The sequence below is a fragment of the Euprymna scolopes genome, chromosome 21 (genome assembly GCF_053919585.1).
Source record: "Euprymna scolopes isolate OS-2025 chromosome 21, ASM5391958v1, whole genome shotgun sequence".
NCBI lineage: Eukaryota > Metazoa > Mollusca > Cephalopoda > Sepiida > Sepiolidae > Euprymna > Euprymna scolopes.
In genome coordinates, this window is record NC_136502.1 from 93842041 (window position 1) to 93863130 (window position 21090).

Genomic DNA, 21090 nt, shown 5'->3' on the forward strand with positions numbered 1-21090 from the left:
AAATAATTAATTAAAAATTGATAAATAATTAATGAGAAATGAATGAAATATAAATGAATAAAATTAGATAGATGAAAAAAGCTGAATGGAAAAATGAATGAAAAATGAATGAAACACTTAAGGAATAATTAATTAAAACTTGGTAAATTATTAATGACATATGAAAGAAATTTAACTGAATAAGATAAGATAGATGAAAAAAACAGAATGGAAAAATGAACGAAAAATGAATGAAAAACTTAAAGAAAAAAAAAATTTAACATTGATAAATAATTAATCAATAATGAATGAAATATAAATAAATAAGATTATATAGATGAAAAAAAAACAGAATGGAAAAATGAATAAAATATAAATGAGGAACTAAAGGAATAATTAATTAAAAATTGATAAATAATTAATGAAAAATGAATGAAGTATAAATGAATAAAATTAGATCGATGAAAAAAAACGAATGGAAAAATGAATGAAAAATGAATGAAGAACTAAATGGAATAATTAATTAAAAATTGATAAATAATTAATGAGAAATGAAGTAAATACCAATGAATAAAATTAGATAGATGAAAAAAAACAGAATGGAAAAATGAATGAACAATGAATAAAAAACAAAAAGAAAAAATAATTGATAAATAATAAATGAAAAATGAATCAAATATAAATAAATAAGATTAGATAGATGAAAAAAACAGAATTGAAACATGGATGAAGAACTAAAGGAATAATTAATTAAAAATTGATAAATAATGAATGAAAAATGAATGAAATATAAATGAATAAAATTAGATAAATAAAAAAAAACAATAGAAAAATGAATGAAAAATAAATGAAGAACTAAAGGAATAATTAATTAAAAATTGATAAATAATGAATGAAAAATGAATGAAATATAAATGAATAAAACTAGATAAATAAAAAAAACAATAGAAAAATGAATGAAAAATAAATGAAGAACTAAAGGAATAATTAATTAAAAATTGATAAATAATTAATGAAAAATGAAGTAAATACCAATGAATAAAATTAGATAGATGAAAAAAAAACAGAATGGAAAAATGAATGAACAATGAATTAAAAAAAAAGGAAAAAATAATTGATAAATAATAAATGAAAAATGAATCAAATATAAATAAATAAGATTAGATAGATGAAAAAAACAGAATTGAAATATGGATGAAGAACTAAAGGAATAATTAATTAAAAATTGATAAATAATGAATGAAAAATGAATGATTTAAAATGAATAATATTAGATTGATGAAAAAAACAGAATGGAAAAATAAATGAAAAATAAATGAAAAACTAAAGGAATAATTAATTACAAATTGATAAATAATTAATGAAAAATGAATGAAAAATAAATGAATAAAACTAGATAAATAAAAAAAAACAATAGAAAAATGAATGAAAAATAAATGAAGAACTAAAGGAATAATTAATTAAAAATTGATAAATAATGAATGAAAAAAGAATGAAATATAAATGAATAAAATTAGATAAATAAAAAAAACAATAGAAAAATGAATGAAAAATAAATGAAGAACTAAAGGAATAATTAATTAAAAATTGATAAATAATGAATGAAAAATGAATGAAATATAAATGAATAAAAGTAGATAGATGAAAAAAACAGAATGGAAAAATGAATGAAAAATGAATGAAAAACAAAAAGAAAAAATTAATTATAAATTGATAAATAATTAATGAAAAATGAATGAAATATAAATGAATAAGATTAAATAGATGAAAAAGACAGAATGGAAAACTGAATGAAAAATGAATGAAGAACTAAAGAAATTATTTATTACAAATTGATAAACAATAAATGAAAAATGAATGAAATATAAATAAATAAAATTAGATAGATGAAAACAACAGACTTGAAATAGGAATGAAAAATGAATGAAGAACTAAAGGAATAATTAATTAAAAATTTATAAATTAATAGAAAAATGAATAAAATATAAATGAATAATATTAGATTGCTGAAAAAAAGCTGAATGGAAAAATGAATGAAAAATGAATGAAAAACTAAAAGAAAAAATCATTAAAAATTGATAAATAATTAATGAAAAGTAAATGAAATATAAATGAATAAGATTAGATAGATGAAAAAAACAGAATGGAAAAATGAATGATAAATGAATGAAAAACTATAGGAATAATAAATTAAGAATTCATAAATAATTAATGAAAAATGAATGAAATATAAATTAATAAAATTAGATAGATGAAAAAAAACAGAATGGAAAAATGAATGATAAATGAATGAAAAACTAAAGGAATAATTAATTAAAAATTGATAAATTATTAATGAAAAATGAATGAAGTATAAATGAATAAAGTTAGATAGATGAAAAACAAACAGAATGGAAAAATGAATGAAAAATGGATGAAGAACTAAAGGAATAATTAATTAAAAATTGATAAATTATTAATGAAAAAGTATGTTGTTTATGTGTTGTTATGTAAGTTTTTGACTTTTGGATAAAACTACAGGGTGGAACGATATATTTTTCGCCCTAAAGAAAGCAAAACTACAGCTTTATTTTTAAACTTTTATTGAGAAAATCAATTCAGTTAATTTGATTTTGTGGTAAAGCTGACATCTATTCAATGTAGCCCCCTTCAACCTCAATTACCGCCTCGATACAGGTCCGAAACTGGGAGCATTCCTTTTCCATAAGCCCCCTGGGCGCATAGCGGTGATCAGACTGGCTTTGGTGTTGTTGGGGGGGTCATGTTGATGATGTTGGGTCTCTTTGAACTTGTGAACTGGCGCCGAGTCCTGCTGCCACAAGTGTTACGTTGTCGTATCATAAAATGATCGTTTGTTGTATTGTCTATTTATAAAAGGATTGAGTGTTTGATTATCTTATCAGAGTTAATGTCATTTTGTGTGTGTGTGTGTGTGTGTGTGTGTGTGTGTGTGTGTGTGTGTGTGTGTGTGTGACATGCATTTTCACATACCTCTGCTATTTCGTTGGTCCATCTGGAACATCTCGTCTGGGAGGGAGACTTGATACCTTTTTTGGGGGACGAAGATTATTTTTCACTCCAAGACAAGAAATTGGTTCTATAGTTTTTTTTTATTCACCTTCCAGTTTGTTCGCAGAAGATTGGAAAGTGAATTTGGCCTGTGTTGTTTTTTTTCTATGTCTTATTTCTACACCGTCAGCGTTCGCCCCCCCCCCACCTTCCAGCGAAGGGGAGGAGACAACGGCGAAGCCGTCCGCTCTCTTTCAAGTCCCAAGCAAATCTCCTCGATTCAGCTAACCTGATCATATGACTCACACGCAATCCAATCAGCTGATCTTGACTTCCGGTCAACGTGTCTAAACTATAACTTACACTCTTCCTCCCCTCTCTCTATCTCTCTCTCTCTGTCTCTCTCCCTCTCTCTCTCTCTCTCTCTATATATATATATATCCATTCTCTAACACAAGCAGTATCTGCCAGCGGCTATCTGATTGCACCAGAGGATAATCACACTCTTCAACATTTGCCACGCGTAATACTGTAATATTAATATTATAACTCGTGGTTAACATCAATTACTATTTCTTGTATAAAATATAAGAAAACACAGTTATGTTCGTTTTCTTGGGCAAAGCGGCCTATAATCATACTCTCTTTGTCCAGGATATTGAGCACTTTGGAATAGATTCCTAAATTCCTAAATTCTTTGCTCACACTATTTTGTCAAGATATTAAAACTTATATAACGTTTATAGAAGCCATAGTCCAAAGATAGTTTATATATATATATATATATATATATATATATATATATATATATATATATATATATATATATATATATATATATATATATATATATTGTTACCAAAAGGAATACCATAATCTGACACTTTTTGCATCCCGGACCACGTAAATTTTGTCTAATCTTTCATGATAATCTATTATGAAGATACGTAATCTTGGTAAAGGAAACGCTCCGAAAAGAGTTCATGCTTGTTTATCATTACCAAAATGCTGCGATCAAAGAGGTTTTTATGCCGAAGGACGCCGAGGAGAATAAACGGCTCCGATAAATTCATACTTTCTTCTTCCCTCCATTCCTTTAAACATATTAAAAACATTCGCCATGTTGATAAAGACGAGTTACTATAATCCCTCCCCCAACTATGTCTTCCGTTTTGTTTGTTTGTTTGTTTTTTGTTTTGTTTTGTTTTGTTTTTCTTTTTCGTTTTCTATCTTTGAAGATTATAATACTGTGTATGGGGCAGTCAAACCAGCTGCCAACATTGCCCTGCTTTTTATTGAAACCAACCGAGAGTTCTTTTTAGTATCCTAGCTGTTCCCTTACGTGCAACTGTCTGAATCTCTTTTGCACTTGGTTCACCAGGAATATTAGTTAGGTAGGACGACAAATCCTTCTCCATAAGCCCTGTAGCACCTATAATAACTGGTATGATTGATATCTTCCTAAGATTCCAGTTTCTTTTCATATCATATATGAGGTGTGTGTGGAAACTCCGGGGGTGGGGGTGGGGGTGGAGGTGGGGGAGTTAAGAAAGGTTTTGGTAGGTAAGTATGAGGATCGAACCCGAACCCTTGAGGCAAAGTTGTAAATTAAAGTGTGAAAAAAAAAACGTGCGACGTTAACCATTGCTCCACCGCGAGATGCTAACGGAAACACGTTTGAATTTATTTAATTACTTGGATTTGGCAGGTGCCCGTTTTAATTAGTTAATGAGGTCACGTTTGACTGCGGGATGGTATTTCATTTACTGCTGAACGCTCCCCCCCCCAAGATGTTATAGAAAAAAGACTAACCCACATGCGGCAAGCGACAAATGTTGAATATTTATCTTCCGAAATCGAGCAAATTAAATAGACAGGCGAGCTTCGTTGTTAACTGTAAGATATTACGATTTTTATGTGATATAAAAAGTTTTAAAAAGTTGTGGACCGACCGACCGCTTCTCTGAAAAAAGCCTTTTGTAGACATATAGAAAAAGCGAACACACATACATACATTTTCGCTTTTATATTTATAAATGATTATTTTCTTCGTACAAACGTATTAAATGAACTAAATACATGTCTCCTTGTTTCTTTGTTTTCAAGGTATTTTGTCTGGATATTATTTCTGATGCGGAACTCATGAAACAAGAAATCAACAGTAAAGAAACAAGCAAACAAATTACGGCCATTTCCACATCTGAATTTGAAGTCAAAGCGAAAACTTACACGGAGTCTATTGACCTCATTTCCGGCCAGGACAACATGTCATACAATTTTGACGAAGTAGAAAATAACACAAAAGAAATACGCGATGTTGTAAGTGTGTCAAACATTGGGAATAAGAAGAGACATAATACTTCACGTTTAACTGTAGAAGTGATGCAGAACCCTGACTCTTTAACTATTAGCGGAGAGGATCGCCTTCCAAAAAACAAAATGGCCGATATGTCTGTTGAATTCTCGCATGACTATGAGACAAAAACGAACTCATCGGTGAAAATGCCTGCCAGCCTTGATGAAATTACCAATAAAACTCGAGCGAGTATTTCCGACAGCAAAAAGGAAAATCTTTACTTGAGAGGTCTTAAAACCCGTAAATTCATTTTCTTCCTTGTGGGGATCCTGCTTTATAGTATTTCCGAAGAAACAATCTACATGTTGTATCCGAATTACGCTGTAACAAATGGGTCGAGCCAGTTGGAAATGTCCAAGCTTCTCTCCATCATAGGAATATCTTCCACCATTTCCCGCATCCTCATGGGTATCACTGCTAATTCCAAAATTGTCGACATCTACATCCTCTTCACGATGCCTTTTGTATTGCTGGGTGTGACCACTTTGCTATTACCATATTATGTTCATGACTTTACAGGCCGAGTGTTTTATGCCATTGTTTTCGGGCTTTACAATACTGGAGTGTACAGTTTATTAAACGAACTTGTTGTGAAAATCACTGGTAATCATAATACAACAGCATCTTTCGGTTTTATACTTTTGCTAAAGGGAATTAGCGGCGTTTTTTCTCCACCGTTGGCAGGTAATAATAATAATTTGTACTCTCTAGGAGTTCTAACACAGGTTATAATCAGAGATTACTCACTGATAATAATGGTTGTTTTCCATGGAGTCTGCGTGACAACAAAGCTCTCCAGATTTCCAGTACTCTCTAACTCTTTCGATAACCTTTGAAAATGACTTTCTCACTCGTAACGACCACTAGTCATTACTGAGATTTATGTGAAAATAAGTCTCCCCAAGGATCTCAATACTCTCCACACTTTTCTAATCGAGGTCTGGTTAACGTTCTCTCTTCTTAATGTTTTCATACTCCTTGACCCTTCACAACTATTTCGCGCGGTATCAGCTGAAGCTAATTTATTTCTAGTAGATACAGTTTATAAGATTTCTTTCAGTTTCAGTCCCTTTGGTTTCATGTCGTGTTTCTTCAATATATTTCTTTTACTTCTGTGACAGTTTCCATGTAACTGGGTAGGATTTGTAATTTATATGAGTTGATTTTTACATTCGAAAATATTCCTTTCACCTGTTTTCATCATTGTCGACCGTTGCATAATCATAGTTCTTCCGCTTAATTCCAATTTCTCCTATTCCTCTTGTTCAGGTTTTTCCGGGGTACTCCTACAATTATTGGTATTATATTGTATTATATTGACTTTCTGCATCAGCATTATACCTTTCAGTTCGCTAGAAAACTCCGCATATTTGTTTCGTTTTTCGTCTCTTTCGTCTATACCTTGTGTCTGCTGGGTCGTAAAAATCTGCAAAATCTGTTCCCTTTTGTTGGTTATGATGACATCAGACACCTTTCTTGAATGAGTTTATCTGTTTGTACCTCTGTGTTATAGAGGATTGTGTGTGTGTGTGTGTGTGTGTGTGTGTGTGTGTGTGTGTGTTTTCCATGACTGTCTCTGGTTTGTATCTATACCATTTGCCTGCAAGTTCCAAATCCAGCTGTTCGCACAGTTCCTAGTGTATTGCTTACCCCATGCTATTGTATCCGTTCTTATTTTTTTGGAAGGTTAGTTTGCTGCATTCACTTATTAAATTGTTGCTTGTTTCGTCTCATTATCCACAGAGTCTACATTTTTGTTTTCCTGAAATGTTTATGTTTTAGCTTTAATGTAGTTTATTCTAATTGCATTACTCTGTGCAACTGCCAGTAGTGATTACGTTTTTCTCTTCAAGTAGCATTTTCTAACCATGTCTATGTGTTTTTGTGATTCTCTTATTTTGTCATTTTCATGAATCTTCGACCTAGCTGTTTCCCTTCCTACTTTTCTTTTCATCTTTTTTTCCCTTGTTTCGCTGTTCTATGTATTGTTTCTTTTGACAGTTTCTCTTGCTGCGGTGATCAGTCTTTCCGTCTTCTAAATTATGTATTTTCCAAGTAGATTTTGTGTCTTAAACACGGTATTCTATACTGAAAAGTCCTATTTGTTCTTTATTCTTTTTCGCATAGGACCAGTCAGTATCATCTTTCTGGTGTAGAGTGTTGTATATTATTTATTTCCTCGTATTCTGGTCAGTATGCCTAATTTTTCTTTGGCCAAGTATATGAATTGTCCAGAATATATATCTCTAGACTTTCATCTATGAACAATTCTCGTCTGAAGGTTAGATAAACAACAGTCTAACAATGTTTTCATTGATTAGAAAAATGCGTATCATGCATTTTATAAGTAGACAACTTGTTTCATGTGCTCTTTTTGTCCGATGATAAATCAGCTACTCAATAAATGCAAGAGTGCTTAGAACCTGAGCAAAGCCCACCAATAGGACCAAAATAAAATCATCATCCATTTATTTTGTTGAATACATACGAAAGAATGCTGCCTGCAAATATCTTGGAGTAAAGGAAAATATAACGCTTGGCATCGGATGATGAGATAATATCCAGGAAAAATATATCAAACGTCTTAATAAAATTCTCACATCGGAAATATCACTTAAAATAACTGTCATTAATCAACAACAAAAGCTGTCGTTTCTTATATATAGTTGCATTATTGATTAGCCAATCAAAAACGCAGAAAATGTTGTTTTTTTTTTCAATTAGACAGCTTATTTACTGTACTCTTTTCTGACGATAAAGCAAATTTCCTTTTCTAAGTATACAGAATATTTTTATTGGGATACTTCCCGGGCGTTAATTCCTTTAAGCTGATTTTTACTATATACTTTTGTTTCTAAGAGTTTCCTTGTTCTACTCAGATATTCTATTCCAATTTTCTCATTCATTTCTATAGATTTTATGATGTCTGATTCCAAATTATTTGTTGCTACTATATTTAATGCTTTCCAATATCTCTAGTTTTCCTTTCTTTTTTTTTTCATTTCTAGCAATGCACACTTTTCCATCAAGAATTGCATTCGAACGTTCTGGTGTAATATTTTGATCGCATTAATCATATTTGCTAGTACTTTTTTTGCAAATAGTTTCAGATCGTCCATCTAATAAATAATAAAGCGCCGCCTAGCGTCAAATATGTTAGCAAAAGTAATAGGCAATTCCATTCAAAACAAGTCGGGAACGACTCAGGGAAGAAAGGTTAGCAGCCGCAATAATTACATACGTAAAATTTGCCAACTGAATTCTGGTAAGTTGTTTTCAGGGATTAATTTATTCGCCTAACTGTTTTTGTACACTTACTGTCGCTATATATATATATATATATATATATATATATATATATATATATATATGTTATATAGGTGTTTCATTAAAGAGTCTTAGAGAGAAACTATTATAAGTGATGCTTTTTCTTGTGAGAGTTCTTATCAGTAAAGATATGAGTCTTAGTGAGAGTTCTTGTCTTATTACATATGATGTTGTATCTTAGAGAGAGAGAGATGTGTATGAAATGACATTTTATAACACAGACATATAATAACAATACAATTTACCTTTTTTTAGAAATCACAAACACAAAGATGAGCTTTATCCAAAACACATGATGAATTTATTTCCTTACGACCGGTCGTGACTTCCTCATTAAGAACTCAAAGTTTCACATTTTAGTTTCTGAAGTGACGTCTCGCTTCAGACGTCCGCCTGTCTCTGAGTTTTCTCACTGACCGTCTCCCCTGACTGTCTTCCCTGACTGTCTCTCTGACTGTCTCCGCGACCAACTAACTCCTACTTCCTATATTGAGAAATCCATGCATCCCGGCCACGTGAGCAAAATTCACGTGTTTCAACATGCGCGACTTTGCACGTTTCCGACATTGATTTCCCAATAACCTATTTTTCTTGTGTTGTTTCCACAAAGGAATTTAACCTACATATCTAATTTATTTAACCAATATTTTATTATCGACATTCTTTTAACAACTGAATAGTTTATTTATTATTTATTTCATCCGAATTAACAATTTACTGGACATTCCATTTAAACCTATTGTTCTTTAAAACTTATGTCCAGGGTTCGATTTCTGCTTTCTCTTATTTTCATTTTAACTAATCTCTCTATTTTTATACTTACATGAACAGGGGACAGCCCTTATAATGTAACATCCCTCCCTTCCATATTTCACAAAAAAAAATGTATGCATTTTTAACTTTAGTACATTTTTTTATTTTTACATCTACACAACCACACGGCTAGAAAGATCAGGCTAAAAAAAAACAGAAAAAAAAATCTCTTTCAGTCAGCCCTTCACGGCCGACTTCACAATTATTATTTTTTTTTATAAGATCAGAACCTTTCTGATCTTTGTGGCATTTACTTTTTTGGGGGGTGTAGGGTATTTACCTATGATTCACATCAGCTATTTTCCAGCCACCCATATGCCGCAGACTAGAGGTTTTCACCTTTTTCGAAATGGACGACTTCCTTCGTCTCAAAAGTGTTCTGGGCTCTCTTTCCGCATGGTTAGTCTTATCAAGTATGGCTTTGTTTTTTATTCTATAACTATCTCATACGGGACATACCAAAGCTCATATACTTAAATCTTTGTGGTTGGCTTCAGAAGTTTAAGATATCCCTTTTTACTCTCATACGGATTCACTCGGATTTCCTTGCTTGGATTCTTGAAACTTCGATGAGGATTTAGAAATATCACCCCTAACTAGCTAACACGTTTCCTGCGACCAACAACTTAATTGCGCCTAAATTCTATCTAATTGCCCGATTTTTTTTTTTTTGCGTGATTTTTCTTTTCTCTCACCAGGGCTTCCAAGATCCAGCAGATATATCCCACATTCATGCTTCTCGAAAAAAAAATACAAGGTTATATCTTTCTTACGTAATCTACGGCATATTTTTGCCTGTCTCTTACTTCATTAAGCTATATGTGATTGCCTCGGGACTACCTCTCATCGGTTTACTGGTCCCCTTAAGAATTTTCGTATTCTTTCCAACGCCTGTTTATTAATTAAGCCAAGACTTACTACTTTGCTTGGAGTCGTTACGTGCAACCAGCTTATTTTAAGCACTTAATTAACCAGGTTCCCAAATTTTTCGTATAGGGGCACTTCTTGTGCTTATCAATCCCTACCAAGTAACTTTTCTTGGAGAAAAATTTTTAGGATCTCTAAAAAAAACAACAAAACCAAATGCTAAAACAAAACATCTTTCTTACGGCTTATCACATCTAAAAACTCTCCAAATACCCGTTTACGTAATTTTAATTCTTGTCCCCCTTCTAAAATTCTAACTGAATCTGTAAGCCAACCATACGTCTTAACTTATTTTCTACTAGATCATTTTAATCTAATGTATATTTACGGATAACTTTGAATTCTTGCTGTGAAAATCATAACATTTAGTTTACATAAGACATTTACAATATTTATTCAACATCATAAAAACATTTTCAAAAAAAAAATACCTTAATACATTTAAACATTTTGCAACAGTTATAACTTTTTTTTAACAACAAAAAAAAATCATCTGTAACAAACAACAATTCAACAGTCTGTCCAAAACAATTGTCCCTTTTTTTTCAAAAACAAAATAAATGAACACACAAAAGCCGAACAGTTCAACTATGAACACAAAATGCATTTCCAAATAATTTACACGCTGTTTCAGAAAGTACATGCGACCTTTGAAAAATTCCTGTTTTGACAGATTAAATTCAACAATTCGTCCAAACGATTTCATACTGACACACATTTTCTAATGACACTTCTACAAATTTCGAAAAATAATGGGTGACACAATCTCTGCCTTTGCGTGTATGTGTGTGTGTTTTTTTTTTAACAGACCAATTCATTTATCAATGAATTACGCATGGTGACTTGTTTACTATTTTTTCCATTACTACGAATTTCTTTTTACGGCATATCGGCCTTTTCTTCTTTTTCTTTTTTAATATTTCTTGTATCTTTTGTTCTCTGTGTGCGTGTGTGTTCAATTTTTTTTTTTGCTTCGCCTTTTTGTGATCGTGTAATTTTTTTTCTTTTCCGTGGTATTATTTATTTAATTTATTTTTTTTAAATTATGTTGGACCTTTTAAACGTTGTGTTTCTTTATCTTTTTCGAATTCTGTGATCGTGTAATTTTTTCTTTATCCGTGGTATTATTTATTTATTTTTTTTAAATTATGTTGGACCCTTTTAAAACCTTGTGTTTCTTTTTTTCTTTTTTTTTTTTCGTGGTATCGACCACAGGTTCGGTTTCTTTTTTCTTTAAACCCACCCTTGCTGGGTGGTCTGGTCATTTAAGGCTCCCACGGCACCAAATTGAGTGTTGTTATATAGGGGTTTCATTAAAGAGTCTTAGAGAGAAACTATTATAAGTGATGCTTTTTCTTGTGAGAGTTCTTATTAGTAAAGATATGAGTCTTAGTGAGAGTTCTTGTCTTATTACATATGATGTTGTATCTTAGAGAGAGAGATGTGTATGAAATGACATTTTATAACACAGACATATAATAACAATACAATTTACCTTTTTTTAGAAATCACAAACACAAAGATGAGCTTTATCCAAAACACATGATGAATTTATTTCCTTACGACCGGTCGTGACTTCCTCATTAAGAACTCAAAGTTTCACATTTTAGTTTCTGAAGTGACGTCTCGCTTCGGACGTCCGCCTGTCTCTGAGTTTTCTCACTGACCGTCTCCCCTGACTGTCTCTCTGACTGTCTCCGCGACCAACTAACTCCCACTTCCTATATTGAGAAATCCATGCATCCCGGCCACGTGAGCAAAATTCACGTGTTTCAACATGCGCGACTTTGCACGTTTCTGACATTGATTTCCCAATAACCTATTTTTCTTGTGTTGTTTCCACAAAGGAATTTAACCTACATATCTAATTTATTTAACCAATATTTTATTATCGACATTCTTTTAACAACTGAATAGTTTATTTATTATTTATTTCATCCGAATTAACAATTTACTGGACATTCCATTTAAACCTATTGTTCTTTAAAACTTATGTCCAGGGTTCGATTTCTGCTTTCTCTTATTTTCATTTTAACTAATCTCTCTATTTTTATACTTACATGAACAGGGGACAACCCTTATAATGTAACATATATATATATATATATATATATATATATATATATATATATATATATATATATATATATTCTGTGCCAAAATCAAAATGTATATTCTATGACAATACTTCATTCTTAGAAGTGCACGTCCCACCTAACTACAACTTGGGTGTTTTCAAGTCCAACATAAACAAATTCCTGATGAACCGCCCCTTTAGTAAGACACTTTATAAAATCTCCAATACTAACGATTACTACGATACTATCCCATTGATTAACTACTGTACTGTACACGCAATGACCCTTATCCCTGAGTAGCTACCATGTAATATATATATACTAGCAAAGATACCCGTGCTTCGCACGGAGCTTTGTTGCGCACTCGGGTACCAAAATCTGTGGGCACCTTTCCAGTAAGTTGATGTTGTAAGAGCAACGATTGCATAAGGTGATTAACATTTTAACTACCTCTTGTAGTGACTGAAATTCAATCAGGAACTTCACAAAACATTTTCATCAAAAAGGAAGGTTACTTGATGTTACATAGTAAATTTTTCATTGAAGTAATTTTCAACTCTTGCTTAAATTTTATCTTGCACATTCAATACTAAAAACTTACCACAATCAGATCATGTCAGTTTTTCCTCATATCCATTTCTCGAACTTTTCACTGAAGAGCCTCAGGGTAAACTACATTTCTGCTGCTTTGATTTGGAGCCAGAATGTAGAGTTTTTCTGAACTTCCTGTCCGGCTGATGGAGACGTAGAACATACCGTGACTGAAGCAGTCTGATGTCAAGTCTACGCCAATGGTGTTAAATGTCTGACCTTGACTTTTGTTTATGCTCATTGCAAAACACACCTTCACAGGAAATTGGAGTCTCCGGAATTTAAATGGAAGTTCTGAGTCCGATGGAACTAAGGGAATCCTTGGCAGTAGAACGGTTTCGCCTTTGTAGGGACCACAGGAAATGGTGGCCTCAAGTACATTGGTGTGCAATCTGGTGATAACACATCTGGTTCCGTTTGTTGTTTTTGGCGGTTCCAAGGATCGAAGAATCATGATTGGCGATCCAATTTTGAGATTTAAAATGTGTGGAGGCATTCCAGATATCTCCAAAGAGTTTAAAAACTCCACAGGGTAGTGAACAGCTTCATATTCATTAGTAGCCGAATCAACTGACTTGTATTGCTTTGTGTCTCCTGGAAATTCATCCATTATTGAATTGTTCAAATGATTCACATTGCTGTTTAATGGCGAAATAATAGCCCTCTCAGCAAGCCAATCCGGTGATTTTCCATTGTTTTGCAGGTCTGGGTACACTTTGTCTTTCAGTTGCTTCTGATTACCGACACATTTACCAAGCGCAGTTGGAATCTTAATTGTGTCAGGTGAAGAAGTGATAGGAAACTGACCATTACCGATTTGGAGAAGCAATTTTGAGAAGTCTGCTGCAGCTGTGTTATCAGAGATATAGGCTCTCATATTAGTAGTCAGTCTCTTCACTATAACGTGCCTCCAGAGATAGGATTGTTTCAAACTTGCATTGACAATGTTAGCCCTTGTGCCATTTTTAACCACTGGGAGGATTTGACGGAAATCACCGCAAAATAAGGTTGGAATGCCACCCATGGGATTCTTGTTTCCTGTGATGTCTTGCAGTGTTCGGTCAATTGCTTCATAAGCACTCTTGTGCGTCATTGGGGCTTCGTCTACAATGATTGCAGAGGTGTCTCTAATTACATTTGCCATGGCTGAGTTACCAGTAATTTTGCAAACTGGCTGATCCATTCGATGAGTATCCAAGGGTACTTTAAAAGTGCTGTGAAGAGTGCGGCCACCTTGTAGTAGAGTAGCAGCAATGCCACTGGATGCTGTTGCAAGCACAATCTTTCTCATGGATCTAATCTTTGCAAGGATCAAATTGATTACAAAAGTCTTGCCCGTACCACCTGGAGCATCAAGAAACATCATGTTTTTGTTCATTTCACCTTGTGCTTCCAACATTGCCATGAATGAATTGTAAACTTCTCTTTGAGAATCGGTCAGTTTTTCGTGCATATTTTCTGCTTGTAGGGAAAGTTCTTCAAGATTATAAGTAACTTCACGTTGATACTCTCTCGCGAGTCTTTCATCTCTCCCTTGCGTTGGTGCAGGTAATCCATAGCTTGCCAATGGTTGACCGCACATAAGGAGAACTTTTTCTTCAATTAGACAAAGAGTTTTATTGTAGATGTCCTCATTAAAATCTGCTTCTGGATTGTTAACTTCTTGCCTGTATCTGTGAAGAATGTCTTCAGATATTACATCACGAAAAGCCATCCAGATCTCAAGAGGATTGCTTGGCTCACAGGCTGTTAAAATTATCGCAAATAGGCTTCGCAAATTTGAAGGTGATTGAGTGGCACTTGCCTCTCCTACTGCTTGATGCAAGTGATGGTCATTTTCTAGAAGGCCTCGAGCAAGGCACGCTGCTCTGTATGTTTCAAACACCTGACCATTGTATGCTCGCAAATCTTGAAATGAAGTTGGACCAGCAACCTCATTGAGCAACAGGCGTAAGAAATAACACTCCCCTGCTTTTGGACTAATCATGTAGATTCTCCCAATGCATGGTGCCTTCCATACATTTTCAGTACCTTCAACTTGTACCCCACGCATTCTTCTCATCCATTTCTTTGTCGATTTGTTCCAAGTGTAAAACTCAGGGACTTCTACGTATTTGAGACCCCTTGCAAAGTCATCCTCATGGCAGAGTTGAAAAAATGCTGTCAAAGTTGTGGCAGGCGGTGGACCTTGGGCTCGTTCCAGAGCAGTATCAGCTGAGAACATGACACGCTGCCCATTTTCAAGATGAACAGAAAGTTGTACAATTGGGGGGAAATGTTCATGGATGGGATGTTCCAATATCCTCCAGGCCGCCTCTGAACTGCCGACATACCTTGCATTCTGGAACTGCTGGATCTCATCCACAATGTGACTTTGTACTTGGCCTTGTTGGTTAGCTGCTCCATCAGTTCTTTGTAGTTCAAACACTGCTTGATCACATCCTTTATTCACGTATTTGAGGACATATTTGATGCTTTGGATCGAGCTGCAAATTTCTACGTTAATGTGAGCGTTGAACTGCTGAAGGAGGACCTTGTTGTACGGAACAATCCACTGGTTTGTTATTTCTTGATTAACATACCGACCATTTCTCTTCATCCTTATTGTACCAGTCTGGCCTCCATCTTCTGGTTTTCTTCGCCTGTACTTGGGGTAAGAGTCTTGGCCTTGCTCGGTACACTGAAGAAATTCTTTTGGGTATTTTTTGGAACATTTGTTGTCAATCATACATGGACAATTTGGATTAAATGGTCCACAAGGTCCATGCACCATATGTGCCATCACTTTAGCATGAAGATCAGGATCTTCCTCTTTGTCAGGGATCTCTGCAGATATGCAGAGATCCATTTTTTCTGGTAGAAGTTTGTCCTCTGGGGCCTGCCAGGTGAGGATGTGTGCATGCGGCAGTCCTCTTTTTTGATATTCAATACTGTACAGGAAAGCCCTCAACCTGCCAAATCCTCCCTTTTTAATAAATTCAAGTAACTTTTTTAGCTTCTGCCTGAAAACCCTGGCAACAATATCTGGACGATCCTGAGGGTCTTGCCCTTGAAGACAATTTTCTGTAATTTCTGTCCACTTTGGATTTGTTGTGAACGTGATGAAGAGGTCGGCTCGGCCCATTCGCCGAACATATGCCATGGCATCACTTTGACGCTCAAACATGTATCGAGGGCCTCCTGTATAAGTTGCCGGAAGTACAACTCGTTGACCAAACTGTTCTGGATTCCCATCCTCCCTAAGAATTGAATCTCTCAAGTTGCTATAATTGTCAGCTCTCAGGGTCTGTTGCTCACGCCTCAGGAACTGTAAACGTTCTGTTTCAATCTTGCAGTACACATCCACCAGCCATTGTTGAAATAGCCTTCGGTACCAGAGAAAATAGTTTCCAGGCCGAGTCATTAAATGGTACGAATAAAATTGCTGTTGGGTAACTTTTCGCCCATTGGATGCCTTCATGTAGATGTTGTAAGATGGAGAACCATAGGGGTACATTAACGGGTACATTAAAGTATCGTAGAGGGGATGTAGTTCGGAGATCCGTTTTAATGCATCATTTCTAAAACGCAAGACAATATCCCGGTTAGCTGTTGGTTCATTCTCCATTAATATTCCAATCTCATACGTTGTTGTTGGAGCATTGAATCGCCGTGGATGCTCTTCTTGCGGCCTTCGGTCTTCCCTTATGACAACTTTATGTTCTACCAAGTGTTCTTCTTCAATCCTCTCCTTTGTTGTTTTCAGCTGACAAATGAAGCTGTTGTTCTCATGTAAAAATTCAGTCAGACTTCGGAGAATGTCTCTATTGAGTCTACTGTCACGTCCCCGATTATGTAGTTCCTCTTCCAGACTATCCAAGAAGTAGACTTGAATAAACTTTGCTGTTTCATCTTCAGGTGGTAAAAGACTCCCAATCTGGTGGCAAACCTGGCCTCGAATTCTAAAAGAAGGATTCCACCCATGTACTGCCGCAATTTTGTGACCAAATGATGTCATTGCAAAACAATTATTATAACTGCGTAGATTTTGCAGAAAATCTTTAGAGATGGGACCATTGCCGGAGAGCAAATCTTGAAGCAACTGAGGCAGTGGTGGAAAGCTATCAAGCACAACTTTGCCAGAAGAACAACAACAACCAGGGGTTTCTCCTTTAAATTTTACAGCTGAGCAATGTTGACATACTTTGTCCATTTTTCCTATATCAGCTGTAGTGAGAGAGTCATTTTTGTTGTAGAGCAATCCTTTTCTATTGCAGTGTTCTATTTCATGGTGTCTCAAAGCAGTCATTCGTTGTCTAGCTGCCTCGTTTTCTGTCAATTGCTGGGGCAAAGTCATACTCTCTCTCCATGCAGCCTCTCGTTGTTGCCCTTGGTATAGGCGAAAGCTTTGTTGGGTTTCCGATTCATTCTGATGTCGTTGAGCCACTCTCAACTGACCTTGTGTACGTCTACTTACCTCATATAATTCATTCGATCGTAATATTGCTTCTCTTTCCAGTGCATATCTTTGCCTTTCTTGAATTTCATCTTGTGATGAATTTAACCGCCTTACAGCATGTCTAGTTCTGTCAGCTTCACGTTGGGTTTCTCTTTCCAAATCTGACAGTCTTGCTCTCCTTTCTCTTTGACGTATCCTGTTAAGTTCTAGACGTCTTTCTCTATCTGAATTGTTTTCATTGGAGCGAATTGCAGCAACTCTTAGTCTATTAGCTTCCAATCTTTCCATTCTTTCTTCCTCACTTTCGTTTCTACTTCGTTTGGGTGGCATAATTTCGGTTTTAAACGGAATTGTTTAACGATATTAATGATTGTAAATTAATTAAGCGTAAAGGAAATGTATACTAACTGAAATGGACGAACTATAAATAATATTTCTGAATAGTACAATTATAAACAATTATATTGTAGCAAAAATGAATAAAAGCGACCTACTTGTGACTCATTACTTCCGGGTGTAAACGTCACAGTCTAAAAGTAATAATTAAAAAAAAAAAAAGTAAATGTAAAATAAATGTAATACCAACTTAGGTTAACTAATATATGTAAACAGTACAATTAAAACAGTTCTATTAAAACAAATAATTACTAAGATCTAGGTAATTGTTAGTCTCATTGTTATGGTTTTAAAGAAAAAAATGTGTAAAAAAAATTCTGCTTTTGTGAGTACGTGTATTTCTTTTAAATTACATAACCTTTTTATTTTATTATTTATATCTCTTTTAAATTTATATATTTTGTTAGTAAACTGGAAGAAATTCAGTTTAATAAAACCTTGTTCGTGTTCTTTACGTTAAACTCATATTTTTATAAAAGGTTCATCCGGTTTAAAGAAAGCACTACGTTTAAATAAGACTGGAAATAACTAATTCAATATATAAATAGAAAAATGAAATAAATATAAGCTTTAAGTCTTAAGATAGTAATAATCAAAATGTAATAAATTATTTGTAGTTCAAATCTATGATAAGACAGGCTTTCGAAATAGGCTCGACCAGAAAGATTAAATTGGAACGAAATTATAATCTCCGTGCCATTTTCAAAACAACCCCACAAAAGTAACGGTATCCTGCAGTTGGTTAAATGACAACGTTGGTTGTAAGAAAAATGTTAAAGAAAATGCGCTTATCTGTTTATTTTGAACTGTTTTATTTAATTAAAAAAAAAATTGGCTATAACTGGAAGAGAGCGTTATGTTTTGGGGGTTGTTTAAAAAATAGAATGGAAATAAAGTTAGTTCCGTTTTAATTGTCTTTAATTGCGGCAAGCGCTAACAAAATCGAAAAATCACTGTTCACATTCGAAATGTTAACTTTTATAGGTTTACAGGTTTGCTGACAAGGCTGGGGGTGTTTATTTAGAAAGCCATACTTAACATGGGGAGGTTGGGATGTTTAATACAATTATTTTACTAAATTGATTTTTTTCATTTAAAAATAAAATTATTTCTTTTTTAATAAAGTTTTATTTTAAAATATTTGTTTTTGTTTATTTATATAAAATTACGATAGTTGAATTGTATTCTTTCAATTATATTGGCAAGTAAAATATAAAAGATTAAAACGGAACGAAATTGAAATTTCCATTACATTTTCAATACAATCCCAAAACATAAAGCTTTCCTCACCAAAAAATTGTTTTAGAAGTAGAAGAAATTGATAATTATGCACTGTAAGAACCAAGCTGTCATATGGGCATTAAAGTAAAATTTTATCCAACTTTTGTACTGGGAAAATAATAATATCTACGAAAGTATTCAGTTGCGAAGTGTTTGAATATCAGATTCGTTGTCGGCGATTATTCCGAAACCTTGTAAAAAAAATATTGGGGGGGGGCGTAATTCTTGTAATATGATGTTTTAAATATTTTTTTAGGTTAAATTAAGGTTTCACGATATTTTGTAAATAAGCAGATCATCTAAATAAAAAATATGAAAACTATTTGAAATTTTAAACTATTTTCAAGAGTTAACAATTTTTATTTATTTTAAACATTACCATTTTTTTAGCTAAAATTGAAGTTTCACGATATAATTTTTTTTTTTTAATTGTTAGTTGGAAGCACAAAATAAGTTACAAAACATCTTTGCCTTCATGGCTTTCAAAATAGTAACGTTAATATTTCAGAACGGTACCACAAATACCGAAGGAACTGAACTGTCTATATTGGTGGCCGGAAAACTCGTCCCGGGAAAACTCGTCTCGGGAAAACTCGTCTCCGGAAAACTCGTCCCCTTTCGCTAGGTAGGAAAACTGGTCCCTTATTGAATAAATACCGATTGAAAACACATTTTATGATCATTCTTGAAGGAGATATTATTTTTTAAAATAGACTATAGCCCCCCCCCCTAATATTTTTTAAAAATATTTTTACTTGTTTAATGTTTTCTTTTTTTTTTTTTTTTTAATAAAATCGATTTTCTAAGTGTCCGTTTTCTACCTAACTGGCTAAGTTCTTAGTGGTTTCACTTATATTAAAGCGTTTATTATGTTCATACAAAGTTGATTACAAATTTTTTTTGTTCTTATTTTAACGATGTTTTTTCGAGTCATAAAAACAATAATTAAAAACAAAACCAAAAAATTAAAAAACAGGGAGCGATTCGATTTTTCGTTACTTTTTTGTTTTGGTTTTTAATTATGATAGTTTTTTGTTGTTATGTTTTTGTTTTCTCTCATACCAAATGCACTCATGCGTTATTTAAAATTATATTTTTATCCATTATCAACATTTATTGTCGTCCTGTCAAATTTTGCAAAAATTAACTAATAAATTAAAAGCGAAATATTTTTTTGGCGCGATAGATGCCATGTGCTTACAATCTATCGTTAACTAATTTTTAATTTTTTAAATTTTTACTTCAAAATTCTAAAATCAATCATTCAGAGAAAAAGTAATCACTAGATAAATTTATTAATCAATTTTATTGAAAACTCCGCTATCGTTTATCAAGAATCTTTTTAATTTCATTTTTGTTGGTTGTTTTTCGGAGAGAGATATAGTTTTAACCCCCCCCTCACTCTCTCTCCCTCTCTCTAAATTATATTTTAAAAAATATTAAAATTTATTATTTTCTATTTAAAACTAAATCTCCCTCAGTAATTTCTTTAATTTTCTATTTTTTAGCGATTATCAAGACCCCTAAGATGTGATTTACCGGACATTATTTCTCGTTCGGGTTTGTATTACTGTACACATAGATTCGAAAAAGTTGTCAAAAAAACAAATATATAACAAATAAATGTTATCAAAAGCAAGATAAATTACTTTTCTACCAAACTGGATATAATTTTCGTGTTTTTATTTAATTTAACATGTTTATTCAGCTCAAAAAAGCATACAGTGTTTACCGATGTATTGGAAAATTCAAAATGGCGGCCGACTCTCTCTATTTAACACGGTAAGTTCGGGAAAAGGTGTTATAAATAATAAACCAGACAAAATACCATTAAAAAACCACCGAATATATGTCAAGTTATGTCACGGTAACATATATTGAGCAAATTTCTAACA

The 21090-nt window shown here is 33.2% G+C and overlaps 1 protein-coding gene across 3 annotated transcripts in view; it reads left to right on the forward strand.

Moving 5' to 3' along the window:
- LOC145242589 (monocarboxylate transporter 9-like) overlaps window positions 1–21090 on the forward strand; it is a 76089-nt gene that overhangs the window by 35856 nt on the left and 19143 nt on the right. For all 3 annotated transcript variants that reach the window (XM_080105692.1, XM_080105690.1, XM_080105691.1), the window contains one exon: window positions 5095–6028. In XM_080105692.1, the coding sequence (XP_079961818.1) occupies window positions 5095–6028 (934 nt within the window). The remainder of the gene's footprint in view (window positions 1–5094; window positions 6029–21090) is intronic.